We start from the raw sequence: 20,240 nt of genomic DNA on the forward strand, positions 1-20,240 counted from the left end.
TGAGGTAAGGCAATGCTTGTTCGCTTATCTTGGAGCTGCATTGCCCTTACGTCAGTGCTAGAAAGTTGGTTAGGCTTGTGCCCTTTGAATATTTGAAACACAGCATAAGCCACCTAAAGCAGACTGCACCATGGTATATTTCCTGATTTTACAACCATAATCTTCACTCCATAGATTCTCACTAATTAATACAATTGAGATGAATAAAGCCTTTCTAGTGTCCCAGAAGGAGAGCCTGCAAGAAGCTGTGTTGGTTTTTGGAGAACGTTTGCTTTATGGGTTGGCTGGTACTGCCATACAACTGAGAACGTTGGACTCTTTGTCCCTACATAAGAGATCAAAGGCTCCTGACTTAGAATTGGGCTGCCAACAATGCAAACTGTTGTTTGCTACTCAGTTGTATAATTTGAATGCAAGAGTTTTCAATTAAGAGACCTTGAACAAACTAATGATGGAGGTTTGTATGCTTGGCTCATTTCATGTGTTTGCAAGCCCAGATCAAATGTGCAGAAACTCATGCGGAGATGAAACATTTCCAACAGAATAACTGCATGTTTGGATGCAAAACCCACATGGTCTTCTTTTTCCATGTGCATTTCCCCACAGAACATCAAAATACCTTTTCACTTTTTATTCTACATATTTGGAATCTTACATGTGGGTTTTGAAAGCTGGGTCACAAAACTTGTGTGGTTTTGATATCCATAAGTTCCAAGTCCTCAGAGGAGGTGAGAGGGCATCTCCTTCATCATAGCTCAGTATTTTCCAGACTGTGGGTCATGACCCACCAGAAGGCCAAGCGTTTGTCTCGTCATGTAGTATAATCTTCACCAACTTTCTTTCTTGGTTGTTGTACCAAAGTTTACTTTTTATCCCTGAAGGAAGATGATCCTCTGTGTTTCTTCACCCACTCAAGACGACCAGTAGGTAATATTTTCTTCCTCTTTGAATTCAGGTCATCTCTTGGAGCTTTCTTTGGGAAAATTTGAGACTGTGCTGCTGAACAAAACGGCTCCAGCTCTGGCAGTGTTGAGGAATATTGGCAGCAATGTGACTGTCGTCATCTTTCAGATCCATACCCACTACAAGAATGTCATCGTTTCCTTTGATAAGGTATTTGAAAATGTTGCTCCTTCTGCTTGATGTTAATTTAGTGACAGCAAAGTTCTAGTATAGCACTTCCCAAACTTACCAGTGCCACAACCCACCTTGTCCTCAATGGTGGATTGCAATGCTACTGACCGGAATGACTTTCTTGGAACCTCCAGAGGCCGCTTCTGGGTTGCCAGGTGCCATGGGTCTTTGGGTCATGCCCGGAAGCAACTTCTGGTCAAACCAGAAGTTTTTTTCCAGATTCTTCTGAAGCTTGTGGAGGCCCATAGAGTGGGTCGCATGCCTGGCGCAACCCAGAAGCGGCCTCCAAAGGTCCATGGAAAATCATTCTGGCCAGCAGCATCACTAGGCCAGCTTCTAGAATGGCTCCTATTCTAATCCAAACTAGCACAAGGCTGGGCAAGAGGGCCTGGCTCGCGACTCACTGGTAGGTTGCAACCCACACTTTGGGAAACGCTGTTCTAACTGTAGAGAAACTGTCTGCTTTAAATAATAATAATAATAATAATAATAAACTTTATTTCTATCCCACCCTTCTCCCTAAAGGGACCCAGGGTGGCTTACAACATATTAAAAACAGATTAAAACATAATTTAACAACAGATAAAAACATATTAAAAACACATTAACAGAAACCATAAAAACAGTAGTCAGATAAGTCAGAATAAAAAGAGCATAAAACATCAGTTCTTAGAGGAATCAGGCCTGTAAAAAACAACTAAAAGATGTATAAAAGATGTTAAAAAGGCCATGAAGTCAGAAGGCTTGTTTAAACAGCAGAGTCTTCAGGCCTCGCCGAAAAGTCTCAAGAGACGGAGCCATTCTCAAGTCAAGGCGAAGGGAGTTCCATAACGTTGGTGCCACTACTGAGAAGGCCCTGTTGGTTCTTAAAAGTTGGTTCTTTAAAGTTGGTTCTTGTAATGCAGAATCTATTAGTACAAGCATTTTTTGTCCCTGGTGTGAAGGGTGTGAGCCTTGGGTTCATGAGCATCTTTTCCCTGCTCTTTTCTGTGGTTAGAAAATTACTGTTGCTTGCTTCTAGAACTTGTTTCTGAATAAATTGTCTGCCCCTGAACTAGAAAAACTGGTATGATCTGAGGCACATGTGAATCCCATTATGACACTGAATCATGTGCTGTGTCTACATGGGGAGAAGAGAGAGAGGGTGGATAGGCACCTACTTTGTTCATTTGGTAGATTAAAATGTTTCTGAATAGGATGGGGGAAGAGAGGAAACAGAACTTGCACTGTGGAGATGTGGTGAACTCTCCTGATCAATTTTGTATGTTGCGGTTTCTGTTTTTTAATTGCATCTGTGTTTTAATTGCTCTTAATATTTTTATTTAAATGGTTTTTGTATTTTATTGCAGTTTCTCATTATGTTGAGAACCACTCTGAGCACAGGAAAAGCAGTATAGAAATCATAAGTAAATTAAAATCAGTTATGTTCTGTTCCTTCCGCAAATTGAGGAGTTGGCTTGCAGGGCTGTAGTCTGTCTTGGTTTGCTTCCCTGACAGAGTACTTTCCTCTCCAGAGTTCTGCTGGCATCTTTCAGCCTCGGAAGACTCTGGTGTCGCGCTCTGAATGGTGGTTCTGGAACAGTGTCTAGTGTGGCTGAAAAGGCCAATTCGGGAATGACAATCCCTTCCAGAGTTCTAGAGCAAGTATAGATGAAGTAATACAGTACCTTGGGTGCCTCACACACCAGGGACGTGCAGTGGTTGGGGAGGCAGGTGAGGCAGAACTTCCCCACCAGAGTCCTTTGAAAAACGCCGCCACCATGTGAGGCACCCACAACCCACACATGGTGGTGGGTGGCGCTTTTTGAAGGACTCCACCCACCTCAGGTTCATGTAACACACAAGGTTTTTTTAAACTCTGTCTAGGGTTGGGGCAGTTTACAGGAATGAAAAAGGTTGAAGGAATCTAGTGTGCCCGTTCAGGTTCCGGGAGAAGGTGTCTCAGTCCTGCTCAGGTTCTTGCCAATTATGCTAAAGGAGCTTTTACTAGTGCCAGGATTCATGGTAACTTTTTCTGCCCTTTCTAGCAAGAATATTGTTACAGTGAACAGTACTGGGAGGGTGTAACAGGGTTGGGGAGTGGGAGGCGATGGGGGTAGGGAGTAGGCGGAACCAACGGTGGGTCCCTGGTCTCGCACTTTATTCATTTATTGGGGTTGTGGCACAAAAAAGATTGGAAACAAACTGCCTTCGGGGATAATCGCCATGATCAAACATCCCAATTGTTCTTGGAGATCACAGCTCTTAAACTCATGAGCCTTGGTTGTGTTGCAATCAGACTTCCAAGCTTGGTTCCAAAATTCTCCTGAAGCTGCTTTTGCAGGAATCTCATATACCTATAAGTCTAGGTTCTTTATCCATTTGCCCTGACCATTAAAGTGATGTCAGACATTCACACTAGAGACATGCCATGTGCTAATAAACCTGGGTTCCTTAGGTTGCAATTTTGTGCCTTTTTTTCCTGGCAGTAAGCCTCACTGAATACTCTGGGACTGATTTCTGAGGAGGTGCTCATAGGAACACACTGTTGAATATTCAGAGGCTCATGTTGATCTCTTCTGCTCCCCAGAAACCTTTTGCAAACAGCTCTGGAACAGGAGCAGACACAGGGCTGGTTTCGGTCCTTCGGTCTCAGCAGACTGTGTGTACCTGGTATTTGCAAGCTGAGGATGCCGATCGGGTTTTGAGCACCGCGGTTTCTTTCCCTTATACAGAAAAAGGTAAGAGGTGTTCATTTTTCCTCTTTCCTTGCAGTCACAACAGGAATGCAATTATTCTGTATAATAACTTACCTGTGGAGTACAAGTCTCCATCTTCACTAGTTAAAGCAGTGGTTGCAAAACTTAATTGGGTCATCATGCCCCCACAGCCTCTTCTTCCTGGCTCAGCCGAGTGCCACCATCTTGTATCTCATAAGATCCAAGATGGTGGCAGCCAAATCTGGCAAGATGTTGCAAGGTCAAAGATGACATCACCTGGGAAAACAGATGTTGTGATGCACACTTTGGGAACCACTGGTGTAATGGTTTTGCTGGGAAACCAAGCTACAATGTGATATGACAAGTCAGCCCTTTGCTGCTTGACCACTTCCTTTCTCCCTTATTTCTGTGTGAAGGGTATTTGCTTATCCATCCATCCCTACTACCCTGAGCTGCCCCCAAAATCTCCTATGGGCTTAGAGGACTTAATGCTCTGTGAACCATTAAGCCAAGAAGAAGTTTTTGGAATCATTTGTCATTTTCCTTTCTCTGTGGTTGTTGGACTCCAGTGGTAGCCAAAGTTGGTGCTATTTCAGCCTGGTGCAGACATGATGCTGGCTCCCTGCCAACCACTGGCTTTGCAAATTAGGAGTCAGCCTTATGAAGATTCTTTCCCTCTCTGGAGTAATTTCCCCCTTTTGTATTGACTGTGCATTTTTTTTAAAATTTGCATTGTAGCAATTGGAAACCCTTTAAATTCCCCTTTTAAATATGACGTGCAACCCCACTTTTGAATCACAGTTTTCATCTTTGGCTCACAAAAATGGAGTTGTGTTGATCTACAACAACAACAACAGTATTTATATACCGCTTTTCAACAAAAAGTTCACAAAGCGGTTTACAGAGAAAATCAAATATCAAATATCTACAGCACACATTCATGAAGCAGACTCTCCATTTGAAATCTGTGATTTGTAGGGAGTTATCCAGGAAATGCACAATGCCGAAATAGCATTCCTGCCTCTGGAACCCATTAACAAAAGCACAGAGTGATGTCTTTTCACACATAGCTGTAAGCCAGTCATGCCTCTTACTCAAACTGTCTGCCGTTCTCTGTATAGACCCGATCCCTGGAGGGTGCAATCTGGAATTTAACTTGGACATCGATCCCAATATTTATCTGGACTATAACTTGGTCACGACGCACATTAAATTTGCCCCGGCAAATCTGGGGTATGCAAGGTATGTGTATGTGAAAGCCAGAATAGATTACATATTTGTGGTCTTCTGAGATTGGCTGGGTAGGTCTCTGCTCTGTCAGAATCATAAGATATGCTTGCTTTTTAAACCTGAAAGCAGAGAAGGATGGGGAACTGAGGAGGTTCTCTGAGTAGTGTATTTACTTCTGTCCAGTGGTAGGCAATAGGTGTTATGCCTCTGAACCCTGATTCCTATTGAAGTGGGTCACAGACTTTTGCTGCAGCTGGGAGGAGGGGGAAGTGACATACAAGCTCTTAGCCTTATACTTAGGAAAGAAGCTTCAAATTTTAAGCCTTGTGTGCCTGTGTACTTGTGCAGATGCTCACAACCCTAAATTAGAATTGGGTAATAGTTAGATAATCTTTCTTTGGTCATAAACATGTTTGCGTTCTTTTTTTAATATGGTAGCAGCATCAGCCTTGCTGCAGTTGAGTGGTTGGGGACCTCTGTAGTGAAGGATCTGTAGCAAAGGGTCTGACTATGTAAATGTTTGGTCTTAATTTCCCGTCATGTAATGTGACTTTTTAAAAATCTGTGAGCAAAAATAACATGTACTGGGCGTTTCTGTGGTGTGTTGACTATAGCTGGTTGTAAAGACTCTGCTTTAATGTAGACCAATGATTTTTCAGCCATTGTGCCTCAGCACATTGGTGTGCTGCAGGAGTTTGGGAGAGGGTCATTATTAGCAGGGCCACTGGGGGATGTGAACCCCCCACCAGCAGCATGGTGTGCTTGTCAGTTATCCAAAAACTAACTTGGTGCCTTGACAATTTTAATGCTTGGTCAGTGTGCCATGGAGATGAGAGAGGTTGGAAATCGCTGGTGATGTTGGGTTAACTCTTCAACTATGCTGTCTCTACAACCTTCCAGAGATACAAAAGCACCATCGTGTGATTCTGGAACTAGCCAGGAATCCAGGTGGCGACTGTCCTATGATGTCTACCAGTACTTCCTACCTGAGAATGACCTAAGTGAAGCAGTGCTTGTGAGCCACATGAGGAAAATGTCGGAGGTGCAGAGTATCAGAGCTCATGGTATTAAAGTAAGCTGTACAGTTTGATCTCCTTTTTCTGTTGACTGTTTCCCAAAGAGTGGGTCATGGGCCCACCATAGCTGGAAGCCTTTCTGGGTCGCTTTGGTCACAACCTCCATCATTGACTGCATCATGTCCCAGAATGCCTTGTGGAAGTCACCTGCAGTGATGCAGGTTGCAGGCCAGCGTGACCCAGAAGTGACTTCCAGACCTACTGTGGGCGCTGAAGTTGGTTGTGAAGGTAAGAAGTTTGGGAACTGCTGAGATCGTCCAAGACAGTGTTTCTCAAACTGTGAGTCGGGACCCACTAGGTGGGGTTGTGAGCCAATTTCAGGTGGGTCCCCATTCATTTCAATATTTTATTTTTAATATCTTAGACTTGATGCTCCCCTGGTATGTGACAGCATTTGGGGAAATGTTACAGACCTGTACTTTTAACAAGCTACTATGCATATGCTTTTAACAATGACAGTAAGTGGGACTTACTCCTGGGTAAGTGTGGGTAGGGTTGCAGCCTAGGATTGTTAAAAATGTTCCTGCTTGATGATGTCACTTCCGGTCGTGACATCACCTCCGGCAGATCCTGACAGATTCTCATTCTTAAAAGTGGGTCCCGGTGCTAAATGTGTGAGAACCACTGGTCTAAGAGCACTGTCTGTCTGTCTGTCTGTCTGTCTGTCAGGTTGGTCTCCAGTGAAAATACCCTTGAAACTCTTTGTGGTCTGTGCTTGTGGTGATTGTCCATCCCCCCCGTCCCCCCATCAGTTGGTGTTTATGAAGCACCAAATAGGCAGGGGATGGTGACTTGGTCCCTTCCCTGTACTTGCTAAGATCACTGCATGTGGCCTCCCCACTGTACCCTTCTGTTGGCAATTGGTATGAGCCAGGGGTGCCAATTGCCAACAGCCTTATCTGGGTGTGAGTCTGAGTTCAGGAGCTCTTCTAAACTGAGGGCCTGCCCCATCAGAGGAGTTCATCCCCACCCAGGGCAGGCTGACAATCAAAAGCCTGGGTTGCAGATCACCTAACTGATAGCACTGATGTGGTGTTTGCATTTACTTCCAACTTTGTTTGCCCTCATTCAGCACAGTCCCAATAGAGGTTCATAACATCTTCAACCTCCCCAAACGGAATGCAGATATAGAGCTGGGTGTCAAGGACAAACAGATGATGCCCGACTTTAAGCCCTCTGGGAACCGGACCCAACAAGTTTCACGTGCATGTTAAACAGCATGAGGACAAAAATGCACCCCGGGGGGTGGCCATGGCATCGAGCAAGGAATCCCTTGGTACCTTCTGGAGATTTCCCTCCAGGAAGGACTGAAGCCACTGCAACATAAAACTAATGCTAAGAAACTTTAAATACTGTTTTAAAAAGCCAGAACCTCCGAGGGCAAGAGTAAAAAAAAAATGTCATTAAGCCCCTTTAAGTTTCTGTCCCAAATGCTGGCCAAGACCCAGATTGCAACTGACCTTCTTGACCGAATTCATTCAGGAATCCCTGCAGCTTGGTGGCCACTATTTTAAGCGCCTTGCAGCTATTTTTTGCTGAGTAATTTGGTGCATTGAGAGCCAGTCAAATGGTGGTCTCCAGTCTGGAAGAGGTAAGGATTTCTTATTTAACTGAATGGCCCGTCTCTGCTCTGACCTCCCACTCTCTCTTCTCTTGCAGATAATGACCTTAACAAGTCAAGACAAGACTGACCTATACTTTTCCTCACTTCCTGGGCAAGGAGTGATCTACAACATCATAGTGAGGGATCCACTCTGGAACACGTCGGCTGCATATGTACCTGTTCATACATACACTTGCAGCCTCTCTGGTGTGGAGGGCAACTGCCAGACTTCTAGTAAGTCACCTAAACATGTATTCTTCTTGTACATAAAGGGAACATGATGGTCAAGAGCTAGTCCTCAGTTTTTGTAGATCACAGGGAGGAGAAGGTGAGCTTTGAGCCCACCTCTCAGCTTGGGTTGGAAATCAAAGTCTGGCTCTGATAATACAGAACTGGCCTGAAACTTGGGTTGGAAATCAAAGTCTGGCTCTGACAATACAGAACTGGCATGTTGGCCACTTCTATGTTGTGCTGCTCCGGTGAGGCTACAGAAACAGGGCCAAACATGGGGTTGCTCAGCGCCATAATTCAAGCTTGTAAATAGCCACTTGCCCACTAGCTGCTTACAAAAGTCAATTTTACACGACCTGAATAGAAAATCGGAGAAGTCTGCTTCATTTGCCTGTATCCATATCTAGTACAGTGAGCTCTTGGTATCTGCGAGGTATTGGTTCCAGGTCCCTCTTCTGCAAATACCAAAATCATGGATGGAGCCCAAGGTGGGGGGCAGGGTTGTAGTGCCACAATTACTCACCTGGCGGTTGTGCTGGCCCACAGCCCTCTGCATTGGAAGTGACTTCTGGTCTGGGTCCACAATTTCAGTTCATGTCCAGAAGCTGTTCTGAAGCATGGGGAAGCATACACAGTTGCCGGAATCCATGGATTCCAAGACTGTGGATGCCAAAGGCCCACTGTGTATGATGCAGTGTGGCTCAGATGCCACTGCCAGCTAATTTGCAGCATTCCTGTTGGAGGTCAGTAGTGTCACTCCCACGTTTACATATTGGGAGAAGAGACTAAGAGGAAAGAAGCAGCGCCAGCTAGTAGCAACTAATGGAAACTGGTGCTTCAGTGAAGAATGGAGAATCACTACTGTGTGGCTTTTGAAAATGCTTATATTATAATGGGGAAATTATTCAGGTGGTAGCTATCCTCTCTCCAGAATTTCATGGTACCTGGTTGCTTACGGAGAAAGGTAATGGCTGCATTGATGGATACCTGCAGGCAGTCGCTTGAAGCAATTGCCTTGGCTCATGAAATTGTAGCTTGCGATAGAATTTCATCCAGTTATTGACTTGGTTATAATGAAGTGGACTTGGGTGATCTCCTGCCCATGCTGTCTTTTTGCAAATGATTAAAAATATTCAGTCTTTTTGTAACTTTGTTTTTTTAAAAATAGTTTGGGCACTATGGAAAGCTTGACTTGGTTTGAACGAGTACTGCTGGAGTTGACTCCAAATAGCCTGACTGTGTCTAGACTGAAAAAAATCTGATATCAAAGTTTCTTGGCGTTTTTGGAAGCCGAAGTTGCCCCTTTATAATTGCTTAACAGAGAGACATGAAATGTGCAGGTTCATTCTCCTCTTGTCCTCATTCTCTAGGAAAACTGTCCACCAAGATATTTTTCACCATCCTTGTGGTCCTCGGCCTCTTTGTTTGCTTCCTTGGACACAGATTCTGGAAAACAGGTGCTGGCTGACTTGAGATGTACAACCAAGTCTGGGTTTCCTACCCAGTGGCATTTGCAGATTTCTGATCCTTTGCAGCAGAGCTCATTAGTCCCACTGCCCTGAACAGTGTTGCCCTATACTGTATCCTGAAAGCTAACATAGTGATGTGTTTTATGTGACTGGGGGTCTGTATGTATTTTTAATGGGCCCATAATGTGGCATGAGATTTCCTTTCCCCCCATGCACTCTCAATCCAGATAGCATCTCTTCTTCTGCCTCAGTCTAGAAAAAAAGGCACCTGACGGTGGACATGATTGGGATTATGCAAGAAATGGATAGAGGGATATTCTTTCCCCTCTTGCACAGCACCAGAACCAGGGGACATCCTCTAAAATTAAGTGTCGGGAGAGTTAGAACAGACAAAAGAAAATATTTCTTTACCCAGCATGACATTAAACAGTGGAACACCTTGCCACAAGATGTGGTGATGGCCGACATGCTTTTAAAAGGGGATTGGACAGATTTCTGAAGGACAAGTTCATCACAGGTTACAAGCCATGATGGGAATGTGCAACCTCCTGGTTTTAGAAATAGGCTAACTCAGAATACCAGATGCAAAGGAGTGGCAAGAAGATGCAGGTATCTTGTTGTCGTCACTGCTCCCAAGACATCTGGTAGGTCACTGAGAAACAGGAAGCTGGCCTAACTGAGCCTTTGGCCTGATCCAGCAGGGCTTTTCTTGTGGGAAAACATAAGTGGCAGCTGTTTGATTGGGGAGGAAAAACTCTGTTGGTAGCAATGAAGAAAGGGGGAATCTGGATGAGGAGCAAAGAGTTAAAACTCCGCTGTGGTCCCAAACAAAAAATGCAAGTAGCAGCTTGCGTTTTAAAACACAAATACCCTCTCTCAATCCTTCCTGTTCTTCTAGGCAGACGTTGAACTCATGGAAGCCTTTATTTTTTGTGGCGCCCTTGTGTATCCCAGCACACAGCCTGAGAATTACTGCTTTTTGAAACACCTCTGAAATAGTCCATACCTGCAGGAATACGTATATTGTTGTTTTGTAACAGTTCTTGCAGAAATGTGTCTTCTGAAAAGAGGCAAGAGTAGTGTTCACTGGCTCAGTAAAGAACGTGACTGTATACTTTTTTTGGGGGGGGGGGGAATTCTGCATTCCAATCATGTCGCTGTGGAATAAACAGGAGAGGCGGTCCTGAGATTCCAAGGAGGGTATCTGTCCCACTTGTGAATACATGAAGACTGACTTTGGTTTTCAAAGTGGGCTTGACAAACAGATTTTTCTTTGTCCACAATTGTTTCATAAAATACTGACTTTAATTACTGCTTCTAAATTTTCTTAGATCTGTTCTTCATGGGGTTCATCTTCACGGCTTGCTTTTGCTTCATAGCCATTTCTAAGACTGAGCTCAGTTATGATGGTAAGTGGAGATGACGTGTATGGGATGGATCTGGGCCTGGGAATGTTCATTTAAACCTGTATGTAGCGAGCCCTTGGCATCTGCAGGGGATCCATTCCAGGACTCTCCCCATGCAGACTAAAATTGTGGGTGATGGGATCTGTGGGGAGAAGTGCTGTGTGGCATTGCAGTTCCTTACCTAGCTAGGTGGGGGGTTGCGCCAGGCTCTCTGAAAGTCACCCGTGGCCTCCTCGGAAGCCTCCCAGTCACAACTGAAAGGCGCTTTCAGTTGCATCTAGGAGGGCCACTAGGGCTCTCCAGCAGTGGGCTTGGTGTCCGCAGATGCCAAACCCACAGACAAGGAGAGCCCATAAGGAGGGCAGGGGGAGGAACCATTAATAAAAACTGGGCAACTTTGTGCTTTGTTCCTCTGATGTGATTTTTGCAACTAATTACTGAGCATTGAATAAGGCAGACCTCCCTGATGGTACCAAAAGACCAAAGCAGGCTACCGGCACAAGCTGTTTGTGCAAACTGTGTATTTTGGCCAGAATAAGGATGCAGTAAAATCAATAAGATATGGTGTGGCTTTTTTTTTTTAAATCTTTGCACAGCTGCTACTAGTATTTGTACTAAAAGAAAGCAGTGTCTGCACTACATCTTCTCTAGGATTTGAGCAAGTCCATGGGTCACAGACTGGGTGTGCGCGCGTGCATGCTGTAGTTCCACGCCAGTCCTGAGGAGGCACATCACGTGATTGGGGAATAGAATCCCAATTCCGTGATCAAGATTGTGTGCCTTATTGGGTGGGGGGAGAAGAGATACTCTGAAGCTGGTAGGCAGTGCCTGCTGAAGGTAATGCCTGAATGATGACTTGAATAAGATTTCCAGAGCTAGATGGTGGGGTCATCATCAAGTCAGAGCTTTGCAAAACGCCTTTCTCATGACTAGAAATGTTTTTGTGAAATAAGAAAACAATGCAAACGTTCAGTCTGGAGTAATTTTAAACAGATATTCAGACTTGAGCATCTTCAGTAGAGAATGGGGAGTTGGAGAGGGTTGGGCTCTAAATGTAGCTTTTCATTCTTAATCCTTAAGAATGAATTAACGTGTGTGTGTGTGTGTGTGAGAGAGAGAGAGAGAGAGAGAGAGAGAGAGAGAGAGAGTCCTTTTAAATTAATACTTTGGATCTTTTCAAGGCTCGGGCCTACAAAGAGTGATGTGACTAATGCTGTACACAGTGGGTTTCTGTCTCTCTTGCCCTGGCCTGCGCATTTCAACATTAGCCCTTCACGTTGCATTACAAACCAGTTTGAAGACATAGGGGACTTTGTATTTGAAGTGTCAGTGCTGAGGGTGCGCAGCAGGAGCATTGAGGCTAAGTAGCAAGTGACCCTATGGAAAATGTAAGGAACTGCTCTGAGCTATTCAGAACAAAGCTGCATGTAAGAGGCTCTCTGGTCTCTGGCCTTCCTATAGCTCTTTCCAAAGAACTCTTTTTGGGAAGCTGCAAGCCCCATTATTGGCTGAGCAAGGGCACCTTCTCTTTTTGCCTGTACTAATGTTTGTAATTTTTTTATCTCTCTTGGAGTCATGCAATCCTATGCATGCCTGCTTGGAAGTAACTTCCACTGAGTTTACGGCACTTGCATGGGAGCAAGGGTGCATAGGATTACAGGCTAAATGTCTTGCTGTCCTGGTCAGTTTGGCTACCTGGGTTCCCTATGATTGGATCCCACACTACCTTGGTTAATCTACTGCTACTTTGGTTTGATTAAGTCACCTGAGCAATACAGGTAGGCCCACTCTTACAAAACAGTTGGATCTGCTCAAAGTCTGGTTCAAGTGACCAAACAAACCATAGTTAGTTGGACTGTGAATAAGCCCGCACAAGTCCTCTCCCCTTTATGTGCTTGGCTAAATACAGAGTGGTTCTAGTTAAAATCACAGTTTCCCTTGACATGCACATTACAAACTGGTGGTTTTAAGTAAACTCAAAAACCAGGTATCAAATGGCATCGTAGGAACTGCAGTTTAATGAATCAGGAAGTTTGATAACTTGCACACAAGGGGAGGGTAGAAGACACAAGTTTGGTCTCGTTGTTGAATCATGAATGAACCAAACTTTGACTGGTTGGATTGTCTTGAGCAGGTTGCAACAAGAATATTGGCATAAAACTTAAGAACAAAAGTGAGAATACTGAAGTGTGATCTTAAGTAGTAAATGTGACCTTTTTCTTTCTCCCCCTTTTTTTCTAGTAAATCTTGGTCTGACAGCTGCGGCTGGAGTTGTAGGAGGTCTCCTCTTGGTAGCTTACTGGTGGCGATTTGGCTTTGTGCCCCTCTGTATGCTGATCGTAGGACTAGACCTTGGGTTCCTTGTGGCCTGTATAACTTTTTTCACACCCTTAGGTATGTTGGCATAGTAACGGTGCTCTTGGTCTTTCTGAGAAATGTAAATACTTTTGTGTAGTGAAGTTTGATGCTGGAACCGCTGTTTCCCATCTGCTGATTTCTAATGGTTAGATTTCACAGTTCAAGAGAGGTGTGCTGCTGTGTCTTGCTGAGAGCAGAAATACTGTACGGTACTGTTAATGACCTGCATGTCTGCATATAAGCAGAAGTATCTGATAAAAATAAACTGCATTGACACTTTCTGCACCAAAACAACTTGTATTACTTTTAAAGTTGTGTCATGAATATTGATATACTTGATTTGCATATTTTTTTGACATTGGCTTGTATTGTAGAAAACGTCACTTGATAGATTTAGGGCACCATCCTATGCAAGTCTACTCAGAAGTAAGTCCTGTTTTGTTCAATGGGGCTTCCTCTCAGGAAAGTGTGGTTAGGACTGAAGCCTTAGATATACTTTAGCAAATGTCATACCTGGTTTCTGCTTGAGAACACAGCCAACAGTCCGCAAAGCAGTTTGCTGCACTTGAGTAGTCTCTTTAAATTCATTTGGACTCCTCTGGAGCAAATGAGCCCATTTGAGGTGGGCTGTGGTATAGGTGCATTAAATGAGCTTATAGTTAAACTTCCCTGTCTGGGGATGGTTTAATCACAGTGACTCAACTTACCTTTGACTCATGTTATAAATCTGGTACCTTTGCAGGAGACTATAAGGTCTTTCAAGATGATGCTGTGTTCTGGGTGACCTTCTGCTGCGTTGCCTTGATCGTCCCAATAGTGTGTGTTGGCTGCCCCAGGCTTGTAAGTGTCCTTGGCTAATGTGTGTTCAGTTAACTGTTGTACAGTTTTGGAGTAGTGGTGGACAAAATGTTGGCAATTGTAATAATTTTTAGTAGACTTTTGTGTGCAGTATCTCCTTACCCTACCCTGCCTGCCCTTGGCACCCAGTGTGTTTGGAGGAGGCCTAGCTCCAGGTAGATGCTAGAACTCCTAGGGCTGAACCATAATTGTGGTGCCACCTTTGAAAAGATAACCACCTCTGTCTAGAGCAGCCATTTTCAACCACTGTGCCGTAGTACACTGGTGTGCCGCGAGTGGTCCACAGGTGTGCCACAGGAATTTTGGGGGGAAGGTCATTTATTAATAAGGTCAATGGGAGATGTGAGCCCCCCACTGGCAGCATGGTGTACCTTGTCAATTCAAAAACTTGGTGGTGTGCCTTGACCATTTTAGTGCCTTGTCAGTGTGCTGTGAGATGAAAAAGGTTGAAAATCACTGGTCTAGAGAGACCTCCTGTTTTTAGTTTATGGAGATGATGTGCGTATCTTATAAAAACTTTAAATCAGGCTTTTGGAAAGGGAGAGTTCTCGTCTCATGTTGTTTTCTCTCCTCACCCCTTAACCTAGCTATGTTTATCATTTGATTTGATACTGATCTAACTAGACATATTCCTTGTTTTCATCTTGGTAGAAGGGTGAATGTTGTCGTGAATTTTTTTGTTAAACTGCATTAAACAGTTAAACTTAGTTTAAGACTTAAACTGACTTCAGTCTGGCTGTGCTGGTCTATTCAGGTGTTTTATCCACATCTGGCAAAATTTTAGTTCTGCATGCAGACTCCATGTGAGTTGCAGTGTCCCCTCGCAAGCACTGCTTGAATGCTTTTCCATCAAACAAGCACTGCCTCAGACTGAGTTCAGAGTGCTTAACAGTCTCTGCTTGTACAGTGCCTGCTACAGGCTGATCAGCCCATATCTGGAATTCCAAAATCCAGGGTTTCCTGAATCCAAAAGTTTTTAGCACAGACACAGTGGTTTTAAAAAACTTTTTTTTACTGTTTTGTGGGCTGGTGGGAGCTGGCCAGTGCAGTGCATGTTGGGGCATGCAGACATGCTTGTTTTTATTTACTATTTTGCGCACCAGCCAGCATAGCGCAAGGTGCATGGGGAATTGGGAATCTGACTGTGCTGCAGCCCCGGGCCTCAGGCTGCACGGAAGGTGCCACAGAGCAGAGGGTGCAGCTTGAGGGACCTTGCAGGGGGTGATGGGCAGGGGCAAGCTGGGGGCCTCACCCACTGTGCCAACAGTAGGTTCATTCATTGCATATAGTATTCTGAAATCCAGTCCCAAGTATTCCGGATACGGCATCCCCAACCCGTATATCCAATTATCTCTAATTTCAAAGGGATTCATGATCTTTCTTTTCTCTTCAGTTGAACATCTTGACATGTGGCATAATAGGATCTTACACTATAGTCTTGGCTACAGCTTGTTATATGAATACGAGTCTCTCATACATTGGCACAGACCTTCTTCGGAGGATTCTGAATGAGAATTTCAGAAAAGCTTACGTCAGCGTGCCCTTCCAGTCCAATGGTGAGTGTGTCATTCTTGTCTCGTCTTGGGACAAGTGATAGCGGAGACAGCTGTTTGCCCGAATTGAAGATTTCTCTAGAGGTTCCGGATCTGTTAGGACAAGTGGTATCCTTTACTCTAAAGAGCTTGCAAGCTCATCTTGTACAAATAGAAGTAGAGGAAAGAAAATGGTGTGCTCTGTCAGTACAGTGGGCCCTCCATATCTGTGGGGGTTTGATTCCAGACTCCCCCCCCTCCCCACAGAGAAGAAATTCCACTGATTCTGATTCCACTCCTAAAGCTTGCACAGTTATTTTCCTGGAGCCACCAGAGGCCTCACCAGGATTGTACCGGGCCAGCAGAAGCCTCCAAAAGCTACTTCTGGTGAAAAGAAGCAGCCTTTGGAAACCAGGAGCAGCTTTTGGAGGCTTCTGCGGGTTGTTCTGAGGCTCATGGAGGCCAAGAGAGTGGATCGCCAGCCCAGCATAACCCAAAAGAGGCCTCCGGAGGCTCCAGGTAAGTAACTGCAAGGATCTTCTGCAGGCACCCCTGTGGGCTCTCTGAATCCATGGATAGGGGAGCTGCAGATGTGGAGTGTTCACTGTACAGGTGAATGCAGATCTTGGCTTAGAGCAGCTTTTGGATGTTCCAAAGAAGGCTGAATGATTTGGCGGCTGCTGGCTCTGCTACTGCAACATGTGCAGGGAGAGATGCACCTGTCTTGCTCTTGCTGAAGATGCATGCTCTGCTCACTAGGGAAAGGCACATTTTGCCCCTCCAGACAAGTCCCAAAAGCACGTAGAGAAGGCAGCTCAATGTGAGCACCCTCTTGCCATTTCCTTGGAACATCTTAAGTGGCTCTTGGTTTTTGTGTTTCATTTGTGGGCTTTGGAAAGGACTAGGATTTCAGAGAGGAAACCGGTTGTTTTGGGAGTTGTAGATGTGAGAAATTGCAAAGGAAAAGGTGAGTAATGTGCGCAAATGAAAAGCCTTGGACTAACTTTCAAAAAATGATGGGGACAAAGAAAGCTTAGTTGAAACTACCTAATGAAATTCTTTTTCATTTTGTAGACTTCATCCTTCTGGCAGTCTGGGCAATGCTAGCAATTGGAGGAATAACAGTCCAGCTGCGCCGAGAGAGATGTGAACCACCGTTCCCGCCTCAACCCTACAGGATATGGAAACGAGAGAGAGAGCGCAGGATCACCAATATCCTAGATCCCAGTCACCATGTCCCTCCCCTGCGAGAGAGAATCCAGAGCAAGTTATCTCAGATGAAGGACTACTTTAGGAAAGAGCAGCCAGCTGGGGAAAGAACACCTCTACTACTATAACCCGACATGCCACTGGATAAGGACTGCAGAAATTTGAGTGGAGATCTTCAGGAATCACGAGGCATTCCCATTGCACCAAGGACTTCCTCTGTTCTTTGGTCCTGTTCAGCAAAAGCTAGAGCAGGCTGGACAAATACGAATACTCTTTTACTAGGGGGGAAGACTTATACACAGCTTTCTCTGCTGTGGCACACAAGTATTTGTCTTGTTGTTATACCTCTGTGAAGGTGTTGGGTAGACAGCAAGCATGGAAGGGGGCTGAGTGGTGAGGAAAGGAACTTCAGAATCCTGAGAGATGTCAAATAGTTACGGTCCTGCATAGATTAATCTTCTCTTTCAAATACTATACAGAACACCAGCCTTTTTTAGCTTGGGTCTAAGTTCAGCCTTGAATGTGGGATGGGGGAAGGTAACTGAAGAAGAGACTACTTATGGTAGGACCACCTCTTACTGGTCTTGACACTGACAGAGCTTTTGGTACAAAACTTGCATTCTCCATGCTACCAGTAACAGCTTTTAAAGTTGTTGAGCTGTTTTCTGAATTTTTAACTGCACTGGATTTAACTTGTATTTCACTTCCTGCCTGCGAATGAAAGTTAATTAGTTTTGATTCTAAAACCGAGGAGGGAGGGTATTATCAAACCTTGGGCATAATTCTCTAGCAGGCTATTAATCTGATCCTAGCAAGTGGTAACAGCTAAGGCTACAGAGGAGAATTTCTCTTGTGCACTCAATTTTTGTTTTGAGAGGAGTAACTGGGATACATTGTGAATAGCGGTGGTGATTGCTCTTGTGACTAGCTTATTTTTACAGCAGCCTATTAAGCTGCTGAAAATCCATTTTCATAGTAGGTTGGCCACATACTACTCTTGGCCACAATACTAATTGTCACTGAAATGTTCTTTTCAAAAAACAGATGTGCAGGCTTTTAGGATAGTTTTCAAGAAAAAACATAAGAGCTAGGACAAGCCAACTTTTGTGCATAGTGGGGAGATGGGGGCACAGACTTTAAGCTATGGCTGGGGGGGGAACAGGTCAAAGCCACACCACTGCCAGACCCCAAGTACAGGCAAGTATTTCCCTAAGCACCTGTATGCCACTGGGCTCAGAGTAGAAAAGCGGGTGATGCAAGGAGAAAATAGAGGCACATCAACCATTGCTGAACCTGCTAGTTCTGGCATCTTCTGCCTTCATGTCTGCATCTCATCTGCTTTGAGTTTGGAGACTTGTATGCAGGCTTGGAGGGACATGCTGTACAGGTGAAAGCATGCTGTGATTGGCTGCTGCCTGCTGTTCTCCTTGCCCATTATAAATCCCCTATATGAGAATAGTGCTAAATAAAAATTGGACAGTATTACACTGCCTCTACTACTTTTTACAAATGCTTTCTGCTGCAGTTGACAGTCGGAGGCCACGTGTGTAGCTTTTGTGGTCAAAGAAGTAACACAAACAGGATAGGTAGTTTAAAACTAGAGCAGAAAGAAGGTGCGGAACTGTTGGTTAAATCATGCCCCGGCCTTAAGCTGCATTCCTGGAGGCTGTTTGACCTTGAGAGGGGAAGCACATCAGTATGTCCCCAGCTTCAGTAGGGTGTTGAGATATGTGGATCAGGATTAATGTGCTTTCAAATGGATAAATAGAAAAGAACTTCAGCAGTGAATGTCTCCTTTAGCACATGGGAAAGCAGTCACTACTGAAAGCATAGGAGCTTATTCATGTAGGAACTAGTCCTGTGTACATAACATTGGTGCAGAAAAGCAGTGATTGGAACATAAGAAGACTTGCTTTCGTCTTCCCTTTCTATTCAAATGTGGCTCCTCAATTTGTGGTGTGATGCCTTTTTTAGCTGTGGGCTATTGTGTATTGTATGGCAGAAGTTGGAGTCTTGTTTGTGGAAATGGCATCCCCTTCAAATGGGAGAGCTGCTGTTACTATACCTTAAGAGAATCTCTTGCAGTTCACATTGAAACTTGCTCAATTTAAACACATCTAGCCTAAATTGTACTGCATAGTTAAATTCTTAGTGAAAGCCCAGATCCATGCACTTTGCCTTGAAATCTTGCTGAAGCAGGAGATGGAAGCATGTTCTCTGGTTCTATTCACTCCTTCTGCCAACACAGCAGGAAGGGTGCAGTGCAGAAAATGCTACAGCAGCTTCATCTCATGTTTATCAGGGAATTTAGAGAGGCTCTATGAGCAATTCCTGGTACCCTACACAGGCTCAAATATTCTCTGAAGCTTTTGAAGAACTGCATGCCATTCTCATGTTGGACTGAGAGTTAAATTATTTTTAAAATACAAGAAAGCTGACTTAGAAGGTAATGGATATGATAAAAAAGATGGATAAAGTCCATAGTTCTATGTAGCTAGTTGGAGACCAGTCTCCTTTTAATGGTGAAACAGATGAAATGCTGTTTCCCCTCTTGCCAACAGCAGCTCCATGTTGTTGGTCACCTTTGGGTATGAGATTAACTGCCATACTTAATGGCCAAAGCAGCAACTACTTTGGTACAAAATGACTAGCCATTACTGCGCTCTAGTTTTTACAACTGCTGTGATTTACAATGCAGAAACATAACAATTTTCTATCTTGTTTTATAATAAAGGTGTACTTGAAATGAAATCAGAGAATTTGTTTAGCCTGTTTTCTTGTCCCTTTCTCTGAAGCAGATAAAACGCTTTGGCTTTTTGGCAAAAAACTTTTGGCAGAGAAAACACATCTCAAAAAGGACATATTGGAAATGGAAAAGGTGCAAAAGAGAGCGACTAAGGTGGTTACTGGACTGGGGCACCTTCCTTATGAGGAAAGGCTATGGCGTTTGGGCCTCTTCAGCCTAGAAAAGAGATGCCTGGGGGGACATGATTGAGACATACAAAATTATGCAGGGGATGGACAGAGTGGATAGAGAGATGCTCTTTATACTCTCACATAACACCAGAACCAGGGGACATCCACTAAAGTTGAGTGTTGGGAGGGTTAGGACAGACAAAAGAAAATATTTCTTTACTCAGTATGGTTGGGCTGTGGAACTCCTTGCCACAGGAGTCTGGCCTGCACGCCTTTAAAAGGGGATTGGACAAGTTTCTGGAGGAAAAATCCATTATGGGTTACAAGACATGATGTGTATGTGCAACCTCCTGATTTTAGAAATGGGCTATATCAGAATGCCAGTGCAAGGGAGGGCACCAGGATGCAGGTCTCTTGTTATCTGGTGTGCTCCCTGGGGCATTTGGTGGGCTGCTGTGAGATGCAGGAAGCTGGACTAGATGGGCCTATGGCCTGATCCAGTTGGGCTGTTCTTATGTA

At 44.4% G+C, this 20,240-nt stretch overlaps 1 protein-coding gene across 1 annotated transcript in view; it reads left to right on the forward strand.

Moving 5' to 3' along the window:
* Positions 1-19,538, forward strand: part of TM7SF3 (transmembrane 7 superfamily member 3) — a 30,851-nt gene extending 11,313 nt beyond the window's left edge. The window contains exons 2-12 of the mRNA XM_066633613.1: positions 956-1,113; positions 3,704-3,854; positions 4,955-5,075; positions 5,964-6,135; positions 7,799-7,976; positions 9,344-9,430; positions 10,774-10,851; positions 13,090-13,242; positions 13,949-14,046; positions 15,458-15,620; positions 16,671-19,538. Coding sequence (XP_066489710.1) covers positions 956-1,113; positions 3,704-3,854; positions 4,955-5,075; positions 5,964-6,135; positions 7,799-7,976; positions 9,344-9,430; positions 10,774-10,851; positions 13,090-13,242; positions 13,949-14,046; positions 15,458-15,620; positions 16,671-16,933 — 1,622 coding nt within the window. The 3' untranslated portion in view covers positions 16,934-19,538. The remainder of the gene's footprint in view (positions 1-955; positions 1,114-3,703; positions 3,855-4,954; positions 5,076-5,963; positions 6,136-7,798; positions 7,977-9,343; positions 9,431-10,773; positions 10,852-13,089; positions 13,243-13,948; positions 14,047-15,457; positions 15,621-16,670) is intronic.
* Positions 19,539-20,240: the final 702 nt, after the last annotated feature.

This window comes from Tiliqua scincoides, chromosome 7 (genome assembly GCF_035046505.1).
Source record: "Tiliqua scincoides isolate rTilSci1 chromosome 7, rTilSci1.hap2, whole genome shotgun sequence".
Classification (NCBI taxonomy): Eukaryota; Metazoa; Chordata; class Lepidosauria; order Squamata; family Scincidae; genus Tiliqua; species Tiliqua scincoides.